The sequence below is a fragment of the Coffea eugenioides genome, chromosome 4, assembly GCF_003713205.1.
Source record: "Coffea eugenioides isolate CCC68of chromosome 4, Ceug_1.0, whole genome shotgun sequence".
NCBI lineage: Eukaryota > Viridiplantae > Streptophyta > Magnoliopsida > Gentianales > Rubiaceae > Coffea > Coffea eugenioides.
This window is the reverse complement of record NC_040038.1, coordinates 43482803-43506663: the sequence shown is the minus strand read 5'-3', so window position 1 is coordinate 43506663 and position 23861 is coordinate 43482803. Positions and strand designations below refer to the sequence as shown.

Sequence of the window (23861 nt, the reverse complement as noted above, 5' to 3'; positions counted from 1 at the left end):
AAAAATATATACAATATATTTAATTTTATAATCCTCTATTAGGCTCGTAAGTACTCTGAACTTGTAATCTTGGAACTCGAACTCGACTTGATTTGCTACTCGAGTATCTTGAACTCAAGTTCGATAAAATCAAGATGAGTTGAGTTTCTTCTGAATTGAGCATCGAGTTGCTTTCAAGTAGATTCGGTTCACTTACATTCCTAGTAATCATGCTTTATGATACATCACTATCAATAAAGTTATACCATATAAATAAAGCAATTCTTTCATGTTTAGTATCTACTAGACAAGTTACTAATTCTATTTTTCACCTATCTCAAAATTATCATAATTGGAAAAAAGTATATAGCTGAGTTTACGCATAATTGCTCTTTCACTTTCACTCACTTATATCTTGGAATCGTATTGGACCATATTGAGTATATTCCGTATTGGACCATGTTGATTTTTCTGAATTTTCTGTTTGTGCTTATCGATAAATATATCGTCGTCTTCTTGTCAGCTTTAAAGTCATGCCAATATACGGTCAACCAAGTTCAGTAGCAAGTACAACTACAACCAATTGCATCCACCGCTATACTTCACTTCTAAATCAAGCTCCTTACAACCGATTATCCCGCTTTCTATACTGTCCTGGTACGAGGGTATCTATGATCTTTTACCTGCTTAATATGTTTAGTTTATAGATGATCTTCTAAAAATAAGTACTGCTTCGAAAATAAAGGAGAAATTTCATGATCATCCTACCATAGTGAAAATTAGTTTAATTCAATGTATGGTAAGGTTTGTTGTTGATCTATCTATATATTTGTACCATTGAGTGGGTGGATCATAAACTTATGCCACCAATTCAACGGTTTTCCCTGCAAGAACCCTGCCACTGCATCTTCACACAGGACTTCTTCTTAATTTCATGGGTTCCAACAAAGTCTCGGAGCATTCAACGTTTACGGCGTCGATCAATGTCACTCACGCATGCAGATGTTTATGAGTTTCCAGGCCTCAACACTCTAGGACTGTCAACGAACCGAATCGTACGTGTTCCTAACATTTTTATTTTCCTCCTATTCAAGTTTTGCGCCAAGCCAAAGGAAGCTCTAAAAGGCCCTCCTTGACCACTAGCATGAGGTTCAAGAACCTAATGTAATACCTTCTTTCAATTCAAACATGATGTATCCTCTATGTGCAAGTGTCCACCCATGTTTTATATATATATATATATATATAACAATTTTCTAACTCACGAACAATGGATTACAATTTTCAACATCATCAACTTCTTCTTCTTTTTTATTTTTTTAATTTCTTATTTTTTTTGGGGTCAATACTTTTTTTTTTTTTTTGGTCAATCGTCATCCCTACTCCTACTCTATTCTAATCTAATTAGGGAGAGGCCCAACTGGATCTATGGGAAATCGATGGGAACAGAACTACCACCGGATCAGACAGATGCACCACACACCCGTCTGGATTTTTTGAAGAACCACAATGTGACAATTTGGTGGAAGGCAAGGTTCGAACCGTGAATCCTTTGCCTCCCACCCCATCAAAGCCTTTAGAGGCTTGGTGGTGGGGGCTGGTGGTTTTTTGGGGTCAATACTAGGAGACCTGGTAAATTAAGATTCTGCTAGTGCTAGTGCTAGTGCTAATGCTAGTACTAATATTCTTTGAAAGTGTCCTTGTTGCATGCATCTGTCTCGTCTCGTCAGTTAATCCTTGTTTCTGGGATTTCTTCACCTGCTCTCCCTCATGAAACGAAAAATTGAAAAGTTGATCCCCCCAAAAATGTCATTTGAAGAATTATACGGTACTACTTCTTAACCTGTTCACCACCGCGACAAAGTATTTCAACTAATAATTCCAGCAAGGTTAACCATCAGAGTGGCAAATGTGTTTGGACAGCTCAAGTTTACCTATTTCGTTTGTATCATAAACACATTTAGTATTTATTCCAAATAATACTCTATCCAAACACTATTGTATTCGACTGACTATGGCTGCTAAGCTGGTGTTCTACCAAATGCTGTTTCTCTCAGTTTTCTTGTGGCCTTATTCCCAGTCTGCTGATCCCGATCCACTACAGGATCCAAGACCCCACCTCTGTGAATGGTTTCTCTTGCAAGCCTGTCTCTGATGATGGACTCAGCAAAGAGGGAAATACTACTAATGCCTATGGAGTCAGCGTCGCGCAAGGAAATGTTTTTGCGTTTCCGGGGCTAAACACCCTGGGAATCTCCATGAATCGAGTTGACTTTGCTCCTGGAGTAGTAGTCATTGAGGGGAAAGTCCTTGTAGGTCTTGTGACCACTGGAAATGTATTCTACTCAGAAGTGTTAGACCTCAGGGCAGGCGTTTCATGTTTGTGATTCCCAGGGGGCAGAGTACCAGGAAATGTTTCTTCCATCACGGGGATTTGGGATCTAGGATTGTGCCACTTCAGATGCTGAATTTTCGTCGACTAATGAAAGAATTGCAGTAAGAGTCCATTGCATCTTCAGAGGATAACACATAAATTACACCACGTACTATTGCTACAATTTTGTCCTAGACGTCAATACAGGAACTAGTCGGATCAGACAGAGATCCAGTTTTCTAATTGGACATATGGGCATACTCACAGCAAGTTCAAGAATGTCCTTCAATCTGCGAAAGGGTTACATTAGGTGTAAAATTAAATAACTGAAAGTCTCCTTGATTTGATCAAAGACAATGAGCTGGAGGAATAAAATGCCTGCTCAACTTTCCTATTCACTGAAGAGCAGCTGTATTTGTCACGTTGCTCTTTCAAAGCTGCTACCGACCTGCATATGAAGCCATTCATCCGGAGCATATTCCCTTGGTGCTTGTTGGCCGAAGATCATTGCAGCAGCATCAAATTGTGGAGCTGCAAGCTGGAAAGCGGGATAACCGAATCAAAGAAATAACTCAAAAAGTTCTGAGGTATTACTGGACATGATGAACTTTTAAATGCATGAATAATAATCACTCACTAATCAACAATGGGCGTGGATCATATTTAGGGTAAGTCACATAAACCAGAACGAAGGTTACAACTGATAGATCTTAAAAACACATATATTTACACAAGACAAGGGGAAATGAAAGATGTAACACATGTTCAGCTGGCAGAAGCAAAACTGAAGCTAGCAACAGTGCTTAATCTCAATACAAAAAAGAGGTAGCTGTAACTGTATAAAATCAGCCAGAGGCTGTAAACAATGACTGCTGCAAATTCCTTCCAACAGAGCCATATCACCATTCTTGCACTAGTTATGCAAATACGTCACTGCATCTACACTCATGTGAAATGACGAGCAGTTCTGATGCATGTACTTGCTTTGGACAGAGCAGAATTGAAAGAAAAACCAAGGATAACTACACAAAACAAGGAAACAGAGGAGAGATAATATGGAAGCAGCAGGTACATATACTTGATAGGGGATGAAACATGAGGAGGAGGACCTAGCAGAAAAGGCATGACTCATTTGTTTTAAAGTTAAGCAGTCAAACATAGTTGTAGGCACCAGTACGAGAACATAAGAAGATAAAACTGCAAATTTAAGTCAAAATCCAAATACAGATGAACTTTTCTTTATCTACAGATGAATATTCACCTTCGAATCATAATCAAATGTTATAGAATAAGCTAAGAAGCTACAGTAATTGATCAGGAAATACCACTGTTACAACATCCTTACTTTGTGAAATTTAGTATATTTATGTAGCTTGATCACTCAGAAACCAATTGTAATTCACGTGGTACGTTGGGCCCCCAGTATATCATGTTTAGTCATTCATAAGATCTATATGTTGTAGCCAAATAATTGTTAAATATCAATTCCAGGAAGAAAAGAGTTAACTATGCTGATATAAAAACTACTACTAGTTCACCACCGGCATGGTGACTGCGGTGTCAATCATGGGACCATTTCCATCTTCTGAACAGGAACTCCAAGAGGAGTAATATTAACACAAGGACTATACCTTGTCATTCGAATTTCAGTAAGACATTGCTCACACTATGAAAGGCAATTAACTGTTTCCTTTTCTTTTTCTTACATGTTCACCAACCCGTCAGATTCCCAGAAGGACATAGAATATGTGAATCTGGAGTCAAATGCTTCCTCAAATCTTTCAAGTTTTTCCATGTGTACTTGCACTCCATAAAGAGTTGAGAAATTGCCACAGGCAAAATGGCACGCAACTCTTCATCGAAAAACGAAAAACTGCTATTTTGGAATAAAAAGGGACAAGAATAAACAAACAAGAACTTTTACTGAATTTAATTTTTTTTTGTTAAAAGACACGGATAAGGAACAAAAGGAATATGCATCTTTCTGTCAAACTACAACAGGATGCTGAACTGTTTGGTGGAGCGTGGAGCATAACTAACTTGTCACCTCTGCTTTTGATCCAAAATATGAATCTATATGTTATTTCGTTTTCGGTCAGTAGCTAGTCATCAGATCAAAACTCCACAAAGTGTACCATTTCATGATCCTATAACAGAAACATATTTCATTTTTAATGTAATTTACTACCAAGGACGTCCTCCCAAACACTCGATGAAACAGATTTCAACAGTTTCTCTGTTCATACTTATAACTAGTAAAAAAACAAAGCAGCAGCACCAAAATGACAGTAAGAAAAGAACTGACAATACAGATTGACTGATCAAGAAAGGATTAAAGGCGTTAAACTAGCTAGCATTTCAAGCTCTGTAACTTACTTCCTTGGAAGGAAATCCTTCTATGGCTGAGTTCATCCTTGAATTAACTGCTTCGAGCTTCATGGATAAAAACTTTGACATGCAATATATTAAGGACAGAATGAGATTCAAAATTTTGGATGTGAATTAAACACGGAAGACTTCAGTAACTACCTCAACTTGTCGCTGAAGTGACTGGATGTAGTTAATAATTTCATCAATTACTAGAGCTTTCCCAATTACCTGATCAATACATAATAGTGCATTAACTGGACAGAATTATTTTAAAGAACAAAAAAGTTCAAGTGGAACCCCTAAAACATGGAAGGATTAGTGTGAACTAAGGGCCTCTTCTCTTTTCCTCTTGCACTGTAGAGCTTAGGTAAAACAAAATTCCAGATAGCTAGTCCAACTGACATCAAAATTTCAACTTCCAAAGTGCAGAAAAGCTAAAAATCCATCGAGAAAATGCTGCAAAATATTTTTTGAAAGCTAAAAGCTGGTGAAAATGAGAAAAGACAACACTCTCCTGAAGTAATAAAGCACAAATTCCACAACAATTTTTGGTCTAATGCTATACACAAGAAGAATGCGGGTGCGGACCTTGTTACAGCCAGGAACCAAATCTTGAAGAATTTTCATCCGCTCACTGATCTTTTCTCTCCTAGCCTGATGAAAAACAGAGCTCAGTCATCAGAACTAATACTCGAAATGAATGGCCAACAAAACAAAGGTAAGCAAGGCGAGAATTACTCTCTCGGCAAGACTGTGGCTATCAGTAGCTTGACCCCTTCTGGCTCTGACATGGATATAGTCTTTAGGTGGCTGAGGGTTAGTATCGTCATGATCAGCAGGCTTGTTAGTAGTGTATGAGCTGGTCTGCGGTTCTGCTTTGGATTCATCAATTTGTTCTCCGATTCCTCCTTCTGATGCCTTCATCCGCTTTACATTTGCATTATTCTGTTGAGTAAAATCAGTATCACTCAACCAGTGGAAGAGAAATCTGGCTTCCAGGTTTAGTTATGGGGAGATAACAAAATCTCAATCACTTAAAAGAGTTAGAGATGAAACAAAAATTACAATTTTTTTTTTTAAAAAAAAGATTGGAAATGTTTTGGGATCAATATCTCCGTAGTAAAAGTATTTCTTTTGCAAGTAGAAATCTAGGAATGCCCATCAAGAAAAAACAGTAAAAGTGGAAATCTTAAAAAGATTTACTAGCATTTTGTATAAGAATCCAACATGCAAAAAAATGTGTCCATTGACCAAAATTGAGAGCAAGCATCAAAAAATGAACTTGAGAAATGGGAAAAAAAGAAGAATTGTTGCAGGTAGAATTGAAGTGGAGCAAAGCAAGATAACAGAGAAATCTATCCATCAACCGGGGGAAAAAAGGGATTTATATAATAACGGAATGAACGGCACAAGAAGCGGAAGCAAGAAGGTGATGTTGAGAAAGGACATGTTTGCGCTTGTTGGTGGCATTGGTGCGGCAAGCACTTAGGTCGGTGACGGTGGATTCCTCAAGGGAAAGCGCAGCAACAGGAGGAGGAGTGGCATGTGGTGGTGGCAAGGCGGGGGGCATTGGGAGACCCAAAACGGCAGGTGGTCCGATGGGGAAAGGCCAAAGGTCAGTGAGAGTGTAGGAGGAGGAAGCATGGGCAGGTGAAAAAGACGAGTGGCTGACGATTGGCGGATCCATTCACCCCCCGGGGGGCCTAACCAAACATTTACTGATCTAATTCGTTGAAAACTTCAACTTAACAAAGCAGCAGCAGCAGCAGCAGAATTTTGCACATATACATGTCAAAGAAATATGGGCAACATGAATGGTAGTACTAGTAACAGCAGCAGTAGTTGAGGAGGACGCAGGAGTAAGATGGAAAGTGAAATGGGGAAATGTAGTAGCAGTCGGACTGAAGTGAGTGGAAATTGAGGAGGAGGAGGTCAGAGAGATGGAGATGATGGGGGCCCCCGGGGGCTGTTGTCTGGTGATATTAAATAAAAATGATTCATCAATGAAAAAACTAAGTAATTTTGACCCCCCAAAACCAAAAGGCAGGAGTAGAGACTGTAGTGTACAGAGATGGAGTGGTAAACTACTAATTTACAAAACTGAAGACAGACCGAAGAAGGGAAAGTGAGACTTGAGAGAGACCGGTGAATTTGTGAGATTGTGGATCAACTACCGACTAACGGGCACACACTTGAGACTTTGGACGAGCGAGAGAGAGAGTAGTGTCATCACCATTCTTTTTTTTTTTTTCGGAGACGATAACTGTAGTATATTCTAATCTATTCTATATTAGGAGAAGAGAGGTCCAGAAATAATACGGAAGAGACTGAAGCATCACCGAATCAAACAGGTGCACTACTACACATCCATCTGAATTTTTTGAAGTAAATCCACATTTTTAATATGATAATTTGTGGAAGGCAAGATTAAAGGTTTGATGATGGCCACCAACCTTAGTTGAGCAGTGTCATCACCATTCGGCACTGACTGATGTACTGCTACTATTACCTTCTTCTACTCCCCACCGCAGTTGATTTCCTCTTTTTGGTATAAATTCCCTGTGTTTCGTGACTACATTAGACTTTGACACCCAACACAAGTTAGACAATTGACAAGGATGGGACACAGTAGGGATGTATTCGAATATCTTATTCGCTGTTAATGCAATGGCTGTATTGATGGATTATCTGTGAAAACTCTATAAGCAACTTATATTTCGTGACGGTGATCGAAGTCGAGCCAACGATTCATAAGAACTCTATAACTGGATTTTCCAAAAGAAGAAGACATGTTACCATTTTTTTGATGTTAGCAAACCGGACATCTTGATAGCGCAACTGAGGGCGTTTGCTACCAGATTCATAATGGTTGCGTTGATGTCAAAAAAATGGTTCAATGCAATTTTCATGTCATTCAGCTTATGCTTTTCTAGAGTCTGGAGACGAAATTTCAATGCCTAAAACTGGATTATTCTCTAACACTCGCTAAAATTAGTGCACGAAGTGGACCTTCATCATGGGCTCTTTTTTTATCAGCGCTGCCTAACATTGCCTGATTTCAACATGATTCTATTCTATGTGTAGTGAAGCAGGAGCATATTCAGTCACTGCAAAGTTCAAATTGAACCATGCCATAGATGGTAATATTGAGCATGTGGCTCTTGTTTGCTGGCAATTTTGGTTCAGCTTGAGAGTGACCAACTCCTCCTCCTCTAGTTTCTTTCCGGCCGGGGGGGTATCTTGCACATGCCCTCTACTTGTGGATTTGTTATGGAGCTCTTTTCACTGTCCTACATCTAACACTTTCCTTATCCCCATCAATCATATATATACATATATATATGGTCCACGACCTCTTTTCTTTTTTTTTTTTCTTAAGAAAGACACATATGCACCACCACCAACTAGGGGTGTACTCGAGCCGAGTCGAGCTCAAGTATTGCTATACTCGAGCTCGACTCGGCCTATATATAATTATATTCGAGCTCGAGTTCGATCGAGTCGGAGAATCTCAACTCGAGTATGACTCGAGAAAATCCTTAAAAGTTCGAGACTCGACTCGATAAGGCTCGACCTTGAATCGAGCCTTATCGAGTCGAGTAAACTGATCAATCGAGCTTTTTGAACAATCTTGTAAATTCAGTATAAATTATACCCATAACGATCATTTTATAATTATAATACATATATATTATTTAAATTATACTACTCGATTCGATGAGTAGCTCGCCCAACCAACAACAACCCTATTGTGTATGTGTGTGTGGACTCTGGAGGTCTGATGGAACTGTTTTTGTGGTTAAGCTTCAGATGACAGTAGTGTGATCATATAGCAATAGCATCGCCTTCCAAAGTAGTAAAAGCTTAATGCATGCATGCGCTAGCTACTCCAGTTACTTTTTGTCACAGCAAAAATTCTGCAGAAAAAATAGGAAAATTTGCCAAATTGGTCCCTAACATTTATCAAAAACACTTTTTTAGTCCCTAATATATAAAATCAGCCAAAATTGTCCTTCACATTTAAATTGTGATCCAATTTGGTCCTAATGCTCATTTTTGCTCCTTTCTCCGGCTAAAAATAGCACGCTCCTCTCATGTGGTCATATTTTCAAGGGCAAAAGTGGAAAACAAAAGCTTTACTCAACTGGCTAGTCTTTAACACTGTGTAGCAATTTGTGCACCGAGAGAGACAAAGAGAGAGAGAGATTCATCAGCTAGCAGTAGAATCTTATCATCATCATGTCCCCAATTGTAATAGCAATACAATTCCTCTTTCAAAGTTGATAAGATTACTGCTATCATCATTATCATCATCGGCAATACCTACCCGATTTGAAATCTCCCAATCGATCCGTAATATCCCTCACATATGAAAACCTTTTCAGGATCAAAACAGCAATGGAAAAGGGAGATGGGTAGTGGCGCCAAGCAGAAGCAGCTACCCAAGTGGAAAATCCACTTTGAGAAATCCCCAAAGCAAAAAATCCAACCTCCTCTGGAATTCGTCTGCCCCATCCCGGCTCCCTCATGGTTGACCCCATTATTGTCTCCTCCGGCCACTCCTTCGAGCGTAACTGCATCGATGCTTGCAAGTCCCTCAACTTCAGGCCCACCCACCTCGATAGCTCTGTTCCCGATTTCTCCACCCTCATCCCTAACCTCGCCCTCAAGTCCGCTGTTCTCAGCTGGTGCCATTTTACTCTCTTTACCCCTCCTCCCAAACCCTTCGAGTTCTGCTCGTACCTTATTGCTCGCTTCCCGTTCCCAACAGAAGCCTAATCATCAATTATCAAAGTTCTCTTCCCAAGAAACCGAGCTGACTCGGACGCCTAGTCAAGTTTCCGCCAGCTCCAAGGAATCCGTGACTGCCGCCACTGTCATCAACAGGCCCACCACTCCTCTACCTTTAACCACCCGCCCTTATTGTTGCTATTGTTCTTCGTCCTCCTCAGATATTGAGTCCTTGTGTCACTCTAGCTCCCTCGAAGAAGACAAGTTCATGACCAAGCTCCGAAGCTCTCAAGTGTTCGAGCAAGAGGAGGCTCTGCTTTCCCTCCGGAAACTAACCCAGACCCAGGAGGAATCCCGGGTGAATCTCTACACTGCGTGTCTACTCTCGGCTCTCCGGCCTCTGATCACCTCCAAATATGCTTCTGTTTAGGTGAACTCAGTCACCGTTGTGGTGAATCTGTCTTTAGAGAGTCGAAGCAAGATAAAGATAGTGAGGTCAGGGATCGTCCCCAGTGGATCTGGGATTTGTGTTTTCCAATTTTGCCCTTGAAAATATGACCACGTGAGAGGAGCGTGCTATTTTTAGCCGGAGAAAGGAGCAAAAACGAGCATTAGGACCAAATTGGATCACAATTTAAATGTGAAGGATAATTTTGGCTGATTTTATATGTTAGGGACTAAAAAAGTGTTTTTGGTAAATATTAGGGACCAATTTAGCAAATTTCCCGAAAATATATATATATAGCTCAAAAGACAGAGTGGATTCCCTGGCAAGCACTTTCTCGGAAGCGCCAAAAATCAGGCAATTCTTTCACACATATTCCTCTTATCGGAAAAAGATCTTAAAAGTGGCTGCTTGCTTAGATTCACAGATGATTATAATAAAATGCTTCTTCTGCTTCGCAATTGGCATCTATACTGTGGCTGGTACTTTAAATAGCTTCCAACCAAAGAGCAGATGCTATGCTCTTTGGTTGTGCTTTTTGGCTAAAGATCCCAAGTGCCTACTGGTTTCGGACTCTCCGCATACTCTGCCACATAAACCTCAATTAAAAGTCTCATCAAATTAGAAATTAGATGGAAAATATTTCACACCACCAAACAATCCCAAATGAGTAGGGGTTAGAGATTTTTTGCTAATCTCTTATTTTTAACCTTATCAAACCAAGTAAATCGCCATGCAACCGAAAGTTTGAACGACAGAAAATATAGGATTGAATTGATGATTTTTTTTGGGGGTTGGGGTTGAAATGGTTCCATTGCTCCGGTACATACAAATATTGGTAGTGATATGGAATTTGCATAGCCACCTGCCCAGCATAAAAAGAGGCAAAGTTCGAAGAATAAGAAAAAGAAGATCCTGGTCCAAAAATCTTTAGGGAGTGGCCAGCAAGTTTAAAAGCTATCCCCGACGGGCCGTGTCGTGTGAGCCCAACTGCTTCAATCGTCGTACTTGAACCAACTACACACTTTGTTTTGTTTGGAAGGTGGGGGACGGGGGGGGCCTGGTTCAAACTTTGGAATTGGAAAGGGAAATGGAATAATGGATAGAATGAGATTTTTGGTCAATTTCTCTCAATTTCGTCGGTAATCATAAATGGCCAAATTTTAAGATATGATTTCAATATTTCAATTCCCATTACACTAGACCAAGCGATCCCTTACTTTTCCCAGCCCATAACTTTTACTGCTACTCAGTTTCATTTCGGGATTTGATAAAAAATAAAAAATCTAAATTGAGAGCATGGTTCAAAGTCACGGTTGCAGTCCAGACAATTCCACATCGATCTCAGCATATTGATCACGATTTCAACGAGACGCAAATTTTAAAGCATTTAATATTCTAAAAATTGTGAATAATATTAAAAAATATGCTAAACAAAAATAATAAAAAAATTAACAAAAGAAAATCTATAAAATATAAATTTGCAAGTCAAATTAGGGTGACTCGGACCGACTCGACTGAGACTATTTGTATCGGAGACTTCTCAACCGTTTTCGACGGATCAAATATCTCGAAATCATCTCGTTCCAATATCATATCGGAGGAGTTCGTTCCAATGTCGTCTAGGTCTCAGCTGAGACTTTGAACCATGATTGAGAGAGACACAGATGATATTTGTGCGCGTGAGTGTGTACCTGTGTGTGTGTGTGTGTGTGTTAAAGCAAAAGAGAGAAAAATACATACTTTGCGTTATAGCATATCTGAGATTGTGTTGTATGTGAAAGAAAAATAACATATTTGATCAATTTAGAAAATTAAGTGAAGTAAAAAAAAAAATCACTTAAAATTTTGAAGACAAATGAAGGAGTAATTATTTTGAGTGAGAAGCAATTCTATTATCAAATATGCTTTTAATTCAAAAAGGTTCTGAATGAATTAATTTTCAACATTAAGTAAAATTAATTATCAAACAGGTAAAACTCCAATAGGAGTTCGTTCATTCATCAGTTCTCTTCCCCTCCAAAGTTCCAAAATGCGAAAAAAAAAAAGTTTCATATGATACTTTGGATGGATTCAGAATAGTAGTTGGGCCATTCCAACAGGGAACCATAGATGAAATGAGGCAACAACTAGCAAGAGATTAACCCAGGAAGGATACATAACAACTCCCTTTCCAAAAATATAATAGTAATAAATCTATGGAAAAGAAATGATCAGCAATGAGAGATTTTTTTTTGTTGGTGGGACTGGGGCTGTTTAAGGTGGGGTGTGGTTGGTTTGCGGCAAAACAGAAGGTACTAGTGGTACGTTTTATCTCAACTCTCAATAATGTCAAATTTTTTGCTTAAAGCAACAATTGTTCAGACTAAGAAATGAAAAGCACCACTCATTGATCTCCAAAGACCAGGGCAGGCAGGCAGGAAGGGGAATAGGGGAGGACCCTAGCTGACCTTACAAGAACTGTTTGTTCCAAGCCCTTCATTCATTCTTTTTGATGGTGGGATGCTAAGTTGCCAACCCGACATGGAACCAAGAACAAGAAATGCAGCCTCATATATCATCTCATCCTACACTTCGAATTTACTTAAATCACCATATGCTGTCCACAAAAATCAGCACTATCTTCAACAGTTTCACCGAAACCTACATAGAAGCATAGTAGAAGAGGTATACATATATGTTGATTGTTGGGCTATCTTAACAAGTTTTCTTGAGATACTACTAGTCAATGTACTAACATCTAAACAAAAACCCCCCACAAGTTTAGTGGAGTCGAAAGTATTTCTTTTTTGTGCTGTAACTACTTCAAAAAAGAGCCTACCGACAAGGTAACTAGTACGAGAGAAATATCCATGGGAGAAAAAGGCTGCTGACATTGTACAAAGTTGGAAGGGGGAGAAAAAGGCCTGCCTTTGTGAGTGCCGAATTTCCCCTATATAATAGTAAGAATAGTTTTCAACCTTCAAATCATTCAATCAGCTCTCTGTACAGTTGTTTTGAACAAGAGGATGTATAGTTTCTGATCCATTGAGAAGTACATGAAGCCACCTACTGAATGTGTCACAAAGGAACCAAAACTGGTCCCTACGATGCAGTGCCAGGCTGGTCCATAAACCCCATCAAATTCCTGCAAGCAAGAAAATCAGAACTGAGACTAACCAATTCAAGAACCAGCGTGCCTGCTGACTAGCAAGCGAATTGATCCCCCAAAAGGAAAAAAAAAAAAAAACAAACAAAAAAAAGGAAAGCCCCACATCACAGAAACCTAAACCAAAAAGCCCACAATGATTACTGATTGCTCTTTTGACAGATGCTATAGCAGGCAGGAGTACCTTTTTGAGGGTAAAAGCAAGAGTCTTGGAAGTGAATTTTTCCAAGCTATCACGAGCTTTTCTGGCACAATCGACAGCATGAATCTGCATAAAGGGCGGCATGTCAACAGCCACAACCTTGACGCCGGTGCAACAAAAGAAGTCAGCCAACTCAGCTTGCGAGCAGCAAAATGACTTCCTTCTGCCATTCACCGCAAGCGAAATACATGGTCTATTCATTTCACACGACGGCGTGGCTTGATTAGGTTTCTCCAATTCAAGACTCTTCGACATCAAGCCATACGCTTTCTTCACGCCTCTCCTCCCGTCATAGAACTCCTCCTCCTTTTTCTGGGCTGCTCCTTCTCTTGCTCCTGACGATGATTTCTTGATTCTAAGATTAGATTTATGGCCGTCTAATAAAGCCTTCTGAGCTGGAGGAGCATCAGCCAGGGGCTTTTTCTTCTTGACATTAACAAGAGAATACTTCCTGTTGTCCTTTTCTTTAACCTTGGTTTTCGTGCGGTAGCTTTCTTCATTTCCCGAGGCCAAATCAGCCGGTGCAGCTCCAGGATGAATTCTTCCGTGCTGGCTACTTGACTTGGTCAAAGCTACGCAGGAGCTGTCTAAAGCAGAGGAATCATCTCTGAGACCCTTTTCTTCTTCTTGATGAAAATGAGCGTGTGGATGTGAGGAGGCTTTTAAGGAAGCAAGAAACCTGTGATTCGCATACAACTTGGCGAAGTGGCTGGATATGTTTTTGATGGTGGTGGTCGTGGCGGTGGAGGAAGGGGAGGCAACAAGAATGGGATCCGGAGGAGGCATTTTTGAGGCGGCGGTGGTGGATTTTGTTGGGTGCTTTTTGAGGAGTGTGGGATCCATGGAGGATACTACTTTTGGCTTTTGGTTGCCTTAGTTAGAACTTAGAGCTGCTGCTGATGATGATATGTTGCACCTTTGGGTTTGAGTTTGAGAAGTGGCGTTTAGTTGTTGTTGTTTTGGGGGCTTTTTGCTGGAATTGTTGGGGTCCTAACTCCCCCCTAAGTCCTAGTAGGATAGTGCAATACTGCTATCAAATACTACTAAAAATATGATGATGAGGCTATTGGAAGAATATAGAGGCCGCTGGTCAGTATATGAAGAATGGGTAGAGTGGTAGGCTGGGATGATGAATGGATAGATGTAGTTTTCTTCTATCTACAAAAGAGAGGGAATGGAAGGGGATAGTGAACAGTTTTTGAGTTGGAGAAGTGAAGGATATATGGTGCGTTTTTGTTTTTGTGGGGAGTGGTGTTATTAGCGGCGGGGAGAGTAACGTAGATGTAGGAGTTTGGGGGTATATGCAACTGGATGGGAGCTTTGTGGTGAGCCTGCTGAGATGTGATTTACTTTTGTTGTATTGTGCGGCGAGTGCGGAGGACGAGGGGGTGGGTTCCCCTTGACTACGGAAAGGAATCATCTTTAGTAGTAACTCAAGGGTTTTCTCATTTCTGACTATAGCACGAAGTTTTCCTTAAAATTTTAAAAATTACATCTACATTCCCTACTTTTACTGTAATATGTTAAGTAAAAGAGGCGTGTTCGATAAAATTGAAGTTTGAAAATCGTAACATGAAATATGAAGTTTGAATTTATTAAATTGTTGAATTGTTAAATAGTAAATTTAATATTCTGAAGTGTGAATCCGTTAAATTACTGAATTATTAAATAGTGGTACATTTTAATATATATCATGTTAAGTAATGAGTGAAGTACGATCGCTTATTTTTTTTTAAACAAGTTTTGTCTAAGAGATTCAAAATGTCACCCATCTCATATGTTTTATAATGAATAATAATTTGATGATGCGTTGATATTTTAGTACTTGATTATTTGCTCAAATTTAATTATAATTAAGTTATATAATAAAATTTTTTTAAACCTACGGGTGCTCCCGCGAGAGAAGCGGGGCGGGGCGGGGGAAGCAGGGGGCGGGGGTTGGGGGAGGTGTCCCCCGCCCCATTGCCATCCCTAATCTGAACGTGTTAAATTTTGAAAACATTAAGTTAAAATCTTGAATTGGGTTTAAAAAAAAACGCTAAGATACCTTTATGTTAGAAAAAAAAAAGAAAGAAAGAGAGATGAAGAGCTCACTCATCACTTTCATTAATATTATAGCCATTGCAAACGCACCATCGCCCTACCTAACTCATCAATCAAGTCACTTCAATTCAATCCTGAAATTTCCACAATTTTGATTGACATGCTTTGGAAAAATCTTTTCTTCTTTTTTAAAATGTCACACTCCAAACTCCAATACAAGATAGTCAAACTCACCACCAATACTAACTACACTTACTGATACCAGAGCAAAACCGAAGACCAAATCCCCTAAATCATTAGCCAAACCACCACCACCTATAAGTCTGCAAATCAAAGAAACCCAAATGAAGCTTTTAATAATAGCAGATTTTTATTCCTTATTTTTGTTGCGCAATTGGCATAACAATAATATTATGTAACCCTCCTCAATCCATCTTTGTTTTTTAGCCATCACTTTTATTTTCTATTCTCTATCACTGCCATCCTTATCACATTCATCCAATTCAGTAAAGAAATTTGCTCTGACAACTTGTGATTTGGCAATTGTATTTGCAAAAAAATGGCGAGGAAAAAGCTCAAGTGGTACGATAACAAACGATTTTTGAACGGAAGAAAAGAGAGAAGTAGGCGTTGGTTGAGAACGGAAGACTGATTGTAGTTGTAGGCTTGTATGATTTTTCTTTTTTTTTTTTTTTGGAGTAGGAATTAATTATAAGCGAAGGAAGTTAGTATAATTATTCAAAATTGAGAGGTGTTGAATGAAATTGTTAGAAACCTCGTAGCATAGCATGTTTCTGAAATTATCCTTAGTAATTAGCCATCACACTTCACCAGACTAGACCAGAATAAAAATCTGATTTGGACGGGTGAGGAAAATTTTAAAGAATCCAATTTTTCTTTTTCTTTTTTTTTAAAAAAAGAAAATATTTGTTACGCATTATTTTCTCATTTCTCATATTGCCCTAGACTATCGTTACTAGTGAAGTGAGCATGATAAATGATAAATACAAACAACCGAGCTCAGGGTATAGACTAGACACTAATAAATGCAGGTAGGTAGAAGGGGCTTACATCTTTTAAAACCTCGCGTTTAAAACTGATGAAAATAAAAAGGGACAATATTGAAAGAGTTTTCCCTCCGTAAAGAGTCTGATTCGATTCAAACATGATTAGTCACACATTCGTTTTACACCATCAACTTTCTCCGCCTCCTCCTCCTCCCCCACATCTTATCTTCTTTTGTTGAATCCACCAAAGGTCCAAAGTAGTAGAAAGCTGTCGTCGTTCAGATAAATTACACTTGTTAGTAGCAAGAAAACCCATTTTTCTGCCTTAAAAGGGAATTCTTCTTAGAATAAACAAGACATCAAACAAGGCTAAATATAGATATGCACACAAACAAAAGTCAATAATTTAGTCTTTTCGGCAATAGTATAACAAATAGCTTTGAAAAAGAAAACGGAAAGACATAAATAAAGAGGACATATGTTGAAGATATATATATATATATATATATATATATTGAGGGGTGACTTTTGCTAATGAGTTCAAGATTTTGTTGTGCAGCCCATGTATATTTATATAGTGAGTTAGGCTTAGGCAGGAGGGGTGAAGGGTTGGGGGATTGTTTGGTTGTTGCTGTCGTCTCATTCATCTTTCCCCAACCCACAATGCACGTTTGGAAGATCTTTGAATACGCTCCAAATGATGAAACTGATGCTTGTTCAATAATGAGGCGGACAGTCTAGTCTTAGTCTACCTGATTGGTTTTGGCACCACACCCTACAGCTGGTGGCACCTCTTTCCCCTATGCTATTTGTCCGCTGTTGTTTGTGGCAAGCATGTGGTGTAATTCATAACTATTGTTCTGGGGGACGCATATCTATGAACTTAAAAGCTAATGAACATGAGAATATTTGCACCTTTATGATGCATGTCATCCTCTTTGAATTTGGTTGCATCATTCAAAGCCAGGCTGTAGTAGTCAAGACTACCCCAGGAGTCGAGACACTATAGGTAAGGTAAAGACGATAGATATGCCGAAAATTCTACGCCGGATATTCAAACTGCAATAGTTGCTGGAGTGGAAATTCAAAGGTCCGTACGGGGGACTGATAGAGAAATGCCACCGGCCAAATGATGAAGCCAATCACCATGTTCAACTTCTAACCCATGTCAACTTTCAAAATTAGTGGATATAATAACTAGGGAAGAACTTTTTCCCCCCACAACAATCCACTGTTATCATTAAAGAACCAATCAAGCAGTTTGTAGCACGACTGCATGGGGATTCTAACAGAAACCATCAATGCATTACAGGCACCCTAAATAAAAGCTCATAGGCACATCTGGGTTTCAGATTAGAGAAAAAGTCTAAAAGGAATTAGCAGACAACTCAAGCTGTATGCTTCGTAGCACAAAGACAGATTACATTACATGACCCTTTATTAAAGAGCTGTTAACTTTTTATTTATTATCTGATGCACACACATGGACACGCAGTCCTTAACTATACAATAGTGCAAACATTCATTTCAACCTCTCTCTGAACCAAAACTGGGTCATTGCAATACCTTCAATTAAACTACTCGGATACCAGAAATGCCACTGACAAAGGCGTAGTAACTTACTCAAGCTCTAAGAACATTAAAGACAGCATATTCTAAATAATGTCTTCATGCTGTCGATACCTCTCCAGTTTAACAGAATATTGCTTCTAATTCCACGGACTTGGGACCCTACTCTCTCTAAAAACTGACGTTCCGCCCGATGCAGCAGGAGAGGGAGAGGAGGCAACATAATTGGTCCCTGATACCGAAACGGTTGGCAAGTTTGAAGTCGGTCCCTGCTGACCGGTTGGCGCAAAGCGTGATGGACTGGAGACCCCTAAACTGGCTCTTGCAGGGTTCGGAACCTGATCCAAATTGTTGTAAACATTAAATGTCAAGAAACTGAACTCCAATAAAATAACCTTTGATGGATATAAAATCTGATAATGAGAGGCTTGAAAATTTCATAGAAGCTTTCTGAAACAGTAGTGACAACTTACCACATTATAAGCAGGCTTCTTGGGTTGAGAATCTGAAGAAGGGGAAGGGGAGCTGCTGCTCATACGAAGCAAATGGCGAGCATCGGGATTATGGTTCAACATGCCATCATTTTCCCCTCCGTCCACCTCACCGCCAAGGGTTCCATCTGAGCCAACTCTAGGAGTGTTAAGCCTAGTCATTGACCCGGTATCAGTTGGAATGTCTACTTGAAGTGGAACAGATGGGCAAACCGCCATGCCCTGTCCACTGCTTCGCCTCTTAAGTTCTTCTTCTGCATTTTGGATCTATTAAACACAATGGATAACAGCATATTCGATGAATATAAAGTCATACTCAAAAAGAAGTTTAAAATTGAAGAGTTTGATAATCCATCTAGAATATCATACAAGTGAAGAAAAGAACCTAGCATTACCTGTTTTAGCACCTGCACCAGACCATGCTTTTTTTCTTTCAAAATCTTTAGTTTCTCCTCAACCTCCTTCTTTCTTTTGTATTTATCACTTTCTTCATCCTCTTTGCTGGTTGTCTGTGAAAAATGAGAAAAAGAAAATGTTCAGCCAAAGTTAATCATGAATGGCAAGCACAAATAAGAGAAAAATAAGATCACTAGAGAAGTGTAATCCACATCAGGACGTCTAATAAACTGTCGGCCACCTTCATGTCACACAGTTGACCTTTAAAAGACTCATTTATAACTGGGTCCTATAAGAGGCACATATATGCAACAGTTACTCAAAAAATCTTGGAATGCACAACCTTTGACCAGCAGGGTCCATCTGCTTGAAAAACACTAAATCCCACCACCCATAAAGCTCTGTCAATTACATTTTTCCCCCTCCACAGCTACATAGCCAAGACAGTGTGTGCGCGCGCGCGTGTGTATATATGCACATATATGGGCCTTAACTAACTAGGCATTTATTAAGCTTATGAGCTAGACTCCGGAATACATTCAAGAAATACACTATCCAGCCAATTTTCTTTCCTTCTGAGCAAATGATAAAATATTCATACTTAGCCCTAACAAGCAATGGTACAATAATCTGCTACTTGCACACGATTCAACAACCAGATTAAAAATCTTGAATCTGAAGTTCCCATAATTACTTGAAATTGTTGAAAATTTTCTAGACAAGAGATTCTAAGGCAGACTAAGCAGATATCGTTAATAAATGTGCAATGGGAAGGTTAAACAATCATTTGAAACCAGGTACATGAGATGGAGAAAACTTCAATATCCATTGTGGTTTCTCACCATTGATCAAAATTCTAAATCAGACTTGAACTCGTAATCCCAGAAAAGATGTGCAAATCTTGAGAAATCGAAGTACGGAACGCAGGCAATCCCAATCTTACACCAGCTGATTCAAACCTCTGATTTTAAAAAGTACAAAGAGAAGCAGATTTTCCCATCAAAATGGTAATGCATCTATTAGAGTTTGCAAGTAAAATCTCCTGGTCATGTATTCTGTGCCTATGGATTACATTTGCTCTCAGTTATTAATTAGTATAGAGATAGAATCCTACACGGCAATGTTTGATAATTGGAATAGGGAGATGTAAGCATCTAATAGAGCTATTTAAGACACTTAGAGAACGAGGAAAAACAGATATTGAAGCATTGAAGAACAACAAAAAGAGAAGGTGAATGAGGATTGTTGAACTCAAAAAGATAGTCTCACTAAAAGCCTCATTCAATTGGAGCCTTAAGTGAAAAAATCCGTTTTTGTAAATCAGAACACACATTAAAAAGAAATGATTTTGGACGCATAACTGTTTACCAAAGCAATTGTCTCGACCAAGATGCCAATAGACAATCCTTTTCTCTCTTTACAGAAGTGAACCCAGATGTGGGTTCAAACACCAAATTTTTTCCGTGGTCACCAACATCCATGAATCAAGAAATCAAGTCATATGAAAGCGAACAGAAGTGCATTCTTTCGTCACAACAACATTCTCAGAATAATTCACGGGACATTATTGCTTTCACTGCAAAGAAAAAGAAGCCCATACACATATCATATCGACAAGAAAATAATCCAAAAAGGAAAAAAAAAGGAATAACTTGCAAGTATATTTTCATATCTTCGATAAGTTAAAGTTGCTGAAACATAGCGGAGTAGGCAAAATTAACTGAACGCATGAAAAATCATGAGATGCAACCGAGATCGACTAGCTCACAAATAGATAAAAAGGAACCCCAATTACCTGAGGTGCGGTAGGGTTGAGCAGCAGTGGTACCTCCTCCTGCTGCTGCTCATTCTTCTTCTCGTCCTCTTGTTCTGTGACCTCATGCTGCTGCTGCCCCTGTTCCACAGCAGCAGCAGCATTCAGGTCATTTTTCTCCAGGGCAACCTCATCAGATAATACTAGCGTTTCAGATGCGCCAGATCCGATTTGATCACCTACTAACCCTTCTTGTTCAACCCTGATCTCATCTTCGTCGTCGTCCTCCTCCTCCTCTTTATCATTAGGCGCCTCCTTCGTTTGAGCTATAATAATCTCAGCGCAAGCATTTTTATCGTTATTATTAACCATTTCATTGTCGCTGTCATTATTATTATCATTATTATTGTCATGAGCAGCACTTCTGAAATTAGGGTCAGGGTTAGGGTTAGGGGTCGGAGACAATTGGGGGAGGCGGGAGAGGGAGGCGCGGGAACGACGTCGGAGAAGGGTTTTGAAGTCTTTAAGGGAGATTTGGCGGGAAGGCATGAGCCATTTGCGAGGGACGTCGGTGGGAACCTTGTGGAGGTTCCCTTTGTACACCGCCGATATCGCCACCATCTTTTCTTCTCCCCCTTGCGACGGACTCTGTCTTTGTTTCTTTCTTTCTTCTTCAGGTGTTTGTAGCAGTTAAAAAGTTACTAGTACTAAATAGTAGTAATTGGCTTTCAAGAATTGGTGGCAATTATTTATCATTACTACTAAACATGAAATTGACATATTTGTAAAAATAGCATACACTATATTTTGATATTATAGAGACTAATTCTATTCACCAATATTATTATTTTTTTAAAAAAAAATTGTTGAAACACCTTTATTTTTTTTTTTTTTTTTTTTTTTTTTTTTGTCGACACTGGGGTGTTCGGGTCAAGACCCGAAGGCGGCCCGACTAATCCCCAGCGGCCTGAGAGGAGAGGCCCCATCCCCTCAAGCACGGTAACCCTGCACGACTCGAACCCCTGGCAAGCGCTCCTAAGGAGGCGTGCGCTGCCAGACGAGCTGCCCAGGAGGGGCTTGAAACACCTTTATGCACCATTGGTTTTTGTGATTTTTTTTTTTTGGTGGGGGTTGGGGGGGGGGGGGGGGTTAATGTAGAAATGCTCAAAATATGAAAATTGTTTAGTATTTGTATTAAAGTAGGTGCATGGCAGTTGATGACTTGCTCAACTATACATCAAGTTAAAGCTTTTCAGGATTTTCTATTGCTTCCAAAAAAAAAAAATCAAAAATCAAAAGATGTCACCAAGAATTATTGAAAGATCATATTATTAGCCCCTTATGGACTCGAAAGCAAGCAAGGGGTTTGAAATCAATCATCCTAACATGATTCATGCTACTCCTTGGAAATTTGCAAGGCACATATAATATGGTACGTATCATTGAGCTAGTAGTAAAATGGATCTTCCAAGAGGCCGTGGAAATCTGACAGCATTTCATTTTCACCTTCAAGCATTGCTTCAACAAATGAACCGCAGGAGATTGCTGAAGCTTCAACTGTCTTGGCTGATATATCCACTTCTTCTTCTTCTGCTGCAACAGAAAGTTTCATTTCTTTTGACTTCGGATCATAACTTAGTGGGAGCTTCATTTCGTTCTCTCTCTCCTCAGTATATGTGGTGGGCACAAAAGCGTCCTCAAGAAGAAAATCACACCAACTGAAGCTTGGAGATGCAACGGCTTGGTTGGTAGCTGAGGGCGGAGATTCCGGTGATGATGATGCAGATGATGAGTAGCATTCGGCAGGGATTTGGGCTGCAGTATTGGTGTAAGTTGAGGCTTCTGTAACCATTGTTATGGCCTGAAGCTGAGAAAGAAGTTCAAGGGACTGATTGCGGGCAGCCGAGATATGGCTGCAGTTGCTCATAAAATGGTGTTTGGATGGTTCCACTGCGAGTGGTGAAATTGTTGTTCCAAAATGGCTGTCAAAGTGCGAAGACCTCTCTGGAAGGCCACGAGATTGTTCAGATTTTAGCACAAATGCATTCTTTATGTCTCTGCTGAGACAGCCAGATCGATTTCTAGCTTTTGGGAAGCCGCCAAGGTTTCCATAGTCTGCAAGAATTTGGGAGAAGGGCCTATGAGTTACTGGATCAATTCCTATTGCAGAGAGCTTCTTCTTTAGCTTAGTGTTCCAGACGTTCTTCACATCATTATCGGTTCTCCCTGGAAGTTGTTGTGCTATTATCGGCCACCTGCACTGCAGAAATTACATGAGACACACACGCTCATGTTCCTTCCACCAGGCAAAAGTATCAAAACAATCGTAGCAGCTAAAAGCCAAACAAGTGATCACCAATACATTTGTTATTACGTAAACTTATAAAGCCAGCTCTGAGCAGGAGCTGAGACAATTCTGCCATTTTGTTCTAGAACTTATTCAGTTAGTGATGAAAGTTGATCAACTGCAGATATCCAAATCTTGTCATGTCAGTTTTGGCTTAAACCACAATGACCCAGAGATGACAATAGCTAAGATGACAAGGGTAGGTAAATATCAAAATCAGAATATGCATAGTCTGCATTGCCAGTCATATTTTTGGTAGAACCATAGGAAATTTTGGAAGTTGGATGTCAATCAGAAGATAGCATCCAGTATGCTGAGGAAATACTACTACTATATGAACAATGATGATTGGTAGAATCCAGTTCCTTCTCCAGACTGTTATATTATTAAGGGAAACAACTTAGTAGCAGGGAATCAGATTCGTGTTCTAGCCTGCCAGAATATTTACAGAGGAGCAGGGCAGGCATATATCCCAGCTAAAACTTCATTCCTGGGAAAAGTTACTAAACATATTTGGTAAGTCTGATCGGCATCATCAATGTAAAATATGACCTGCGAATGCAAATATTGACAATTTTTACGTATAGGACTCACCTGCTCCCTATTGCAGCATGGAGCTTAATGATTAAGTCTTCTTCCTCGGGTGTGAAGCTTCCATGCCCAGGATCGGGCCTTTGATTACCACTCCACCTTATCCTGCAACTCTTCCCACATCTCCTGGCTCCTGGTAAACACAATCATGCACAGAAGTACATTACTCATGAAACAAAACAAAATTCGATTAATTAATTATTCCATCATGAAGACTTTGATCCTTCTCCTTTGGTTCTCTTAAACAGCCACGTTAATCATTTATCACGGTACCTGACTTCTTCGGCATGGCTGCTGCCCAATTGCCTGTGCCTTGCTTTGGTGCATAGGCATGGGCCTTTGCATCCTCCTCTTCTGTCAAATGAACCTCCTTCATTTGCATCTTAATCTTGTCACAGTAAGGAGGCTTCACCAT

General features: G+C 39.6%; 5 protein-coding genes across 6 annotated transcripts; 1 reads left to right on the top strand and 4 right to left on the bottom strand.

Moving 5' to 3' along the window:
- Nucleotides 1-2486: 2486 nt before the first annotated feature.
- On the bottom strand, nucleotides 2487-6733 carry LOC113767319 (transcription factor bHLH79). 2 transcript variants are annotated; one of them, XM_027311367.1, is made up of 6 exons: nucleotides 6120-6733; nucleotides 5462-5668; nucleotides 5312-5377; nucleotides 4883-4951; nucleotides 4730-4801; nucleotides 2487-2891 (listed from the first exon to the last, which is right to left on the bottom strand). In XM_027311367.1, the coding sequence occupies exons 1-6, from the start codon at nucleotides 6408-6410 to the stop codon at nucleotides 2772-2774; spliced, it is 825 nt and encodes a 274-aa protein (XP_027167168.1). In that variant the 5' UTR covers nucleotides 6411-6733; the 3' UTR covers nucleotides 2487-2771. The 2 variants fall into 2 exon arrangements, with proteins under 2 accessions (XP_027167168.1, XP_027167169.1); XM_027311368.1 differs by having other exon boundaries at nucleotides 6171-6732.
- A 2401-nt stretch (nucleotides 6734-9134) lies between these two features.
- Nucleotides 9135-9884, top strand: LOC113769445 (U-box domain-containing protein 40-like). Its single transcript, XM_027313891.1, has one exon. It carries the CDS (start codon nucleotides 9135-9137, stop codon nucleotides 9882-9884), a length of 750 nt encoding a protein of 249 aa, XP_027169692.1.
- Nucleotides 9885-12422: 2538 nt separating this feature from the next.
- On the bottom strand, nucleotides 12423-14511 carry LOC113767408. Its single transcript, XM_027311491.1, has 2 exons — nucleotides 13232-14511; nucleotides 12423-13026 (listed from the first exon to the last, which is right to left on the bottom strand). Exons 1-2 carry the CDS (start codon nucleotides 14090-14092, stop codon nucleotides 12871-12873), a joined length of 1017 nt encoding a protein of 338 aa, XP_027167292.1. The 5' UTR covers nucleotides 14093-14511; the 3' UTR covers nucleotides 12423-12870.
- Nucleotides 14512-17617: 3106 nt separating this feature from the next.
- Nucleotides 17618-21198, bottom strand: LOC113768243 (probable WRKY transcription factor protein 1; the record flags this gene model as incomplete). Its single annotated transcript, XM_027312516.1, has 4 exons — nucleotides 17618-18206; nucleotides 18342-18626; nucleotides 18755-18868; nucleotides 20551-21198. Coding segments are annotated over 4 exons (1245 nt in total), but the record flags the coding sequence as incomplete, so codon positions are not given.
- Nucleotides 21199-21955: 757 nt separating this feature from the next.
- Nucleotides 21956-23861, bottom strand: LOC113769444 (transcription factor MYB35-like). Its single transcript, XM_027313890.1, has 3 exons — nucleotides 23720-23861; nucleotides 23450-23579; nucleotides 21956-22763 (listed from the first exon to the last, which is right to left on the bottom strand). Exons 1-3 carry the CDS (start codon nucleotides 23859-23861, stop codon nucleotides 21956-21958), a joined length of 1080 nt encoding a protein of 359 aa, XP_027169691.1.

Coding starts and splice junctions, on each gene's coding strand:
- LOC113767319 (XM_027311367.1), bottom strand. CDS start 6,410: ATGGATCCGCCAATCGTCAGCCACTCGTCTTTTTCACCTGCCCATGCT. Junction 5,378..5,461: donor GCCACAGTCTTGCCGAGAGA/GTAATTCTCGCC, acceptor GTTTTTCATCAG/GCTAGGAGAGAAAAGATCAG. Junction 4,802..4,882: donor CACTTCAGCGACAAGTTGAG/GTAGTTACTGAA, acceptor TGCATGTCAAAG/TTTTTATCCATGAAGCTCGA.
- LOC113769445 (XM_027313891.1), top strand. CDS start 9,135: ATGGGTAGTGGCGCCAAGCAGAAGCAGCTACCCAAGTGGAAAATCCAC.
- LOC113767408 (XM_027311491.1), bottom strand. CDS start 14,092: ATGGATCCCACACTCCTCAAAAAGCACCCAACAAAATCCACCACCGCC. Junction 13,027..13,231: donor TTGCTTTTACCCTCAAAAAG/GTACTCCTGCCT, acceptor TCTTGCTTGCAG/GAATTTGATGGGGTTTATGG.
- LOC113769444 (XM_027313890.1), bottom strand. CDS start 23,861: ATGGTGAAGCCTCCTTACTGTGACAAGATTAAGATGCAAATGAAGGAG. Junction 23,580..23,719: donor AGCCATGCCGAAGAAGTCAG/GTACCGTGATAA, acceptor TGTGTTTACCAG/GAGCCAGGAGATGTGGGAAG. Junction 22,764..23,449: donor CATGCTGCAATAGGGAGCAG/GTGAGTCCTATA, acceptor TCTGCAGTGCAG/GTGGCCGATAATAGCACAAC.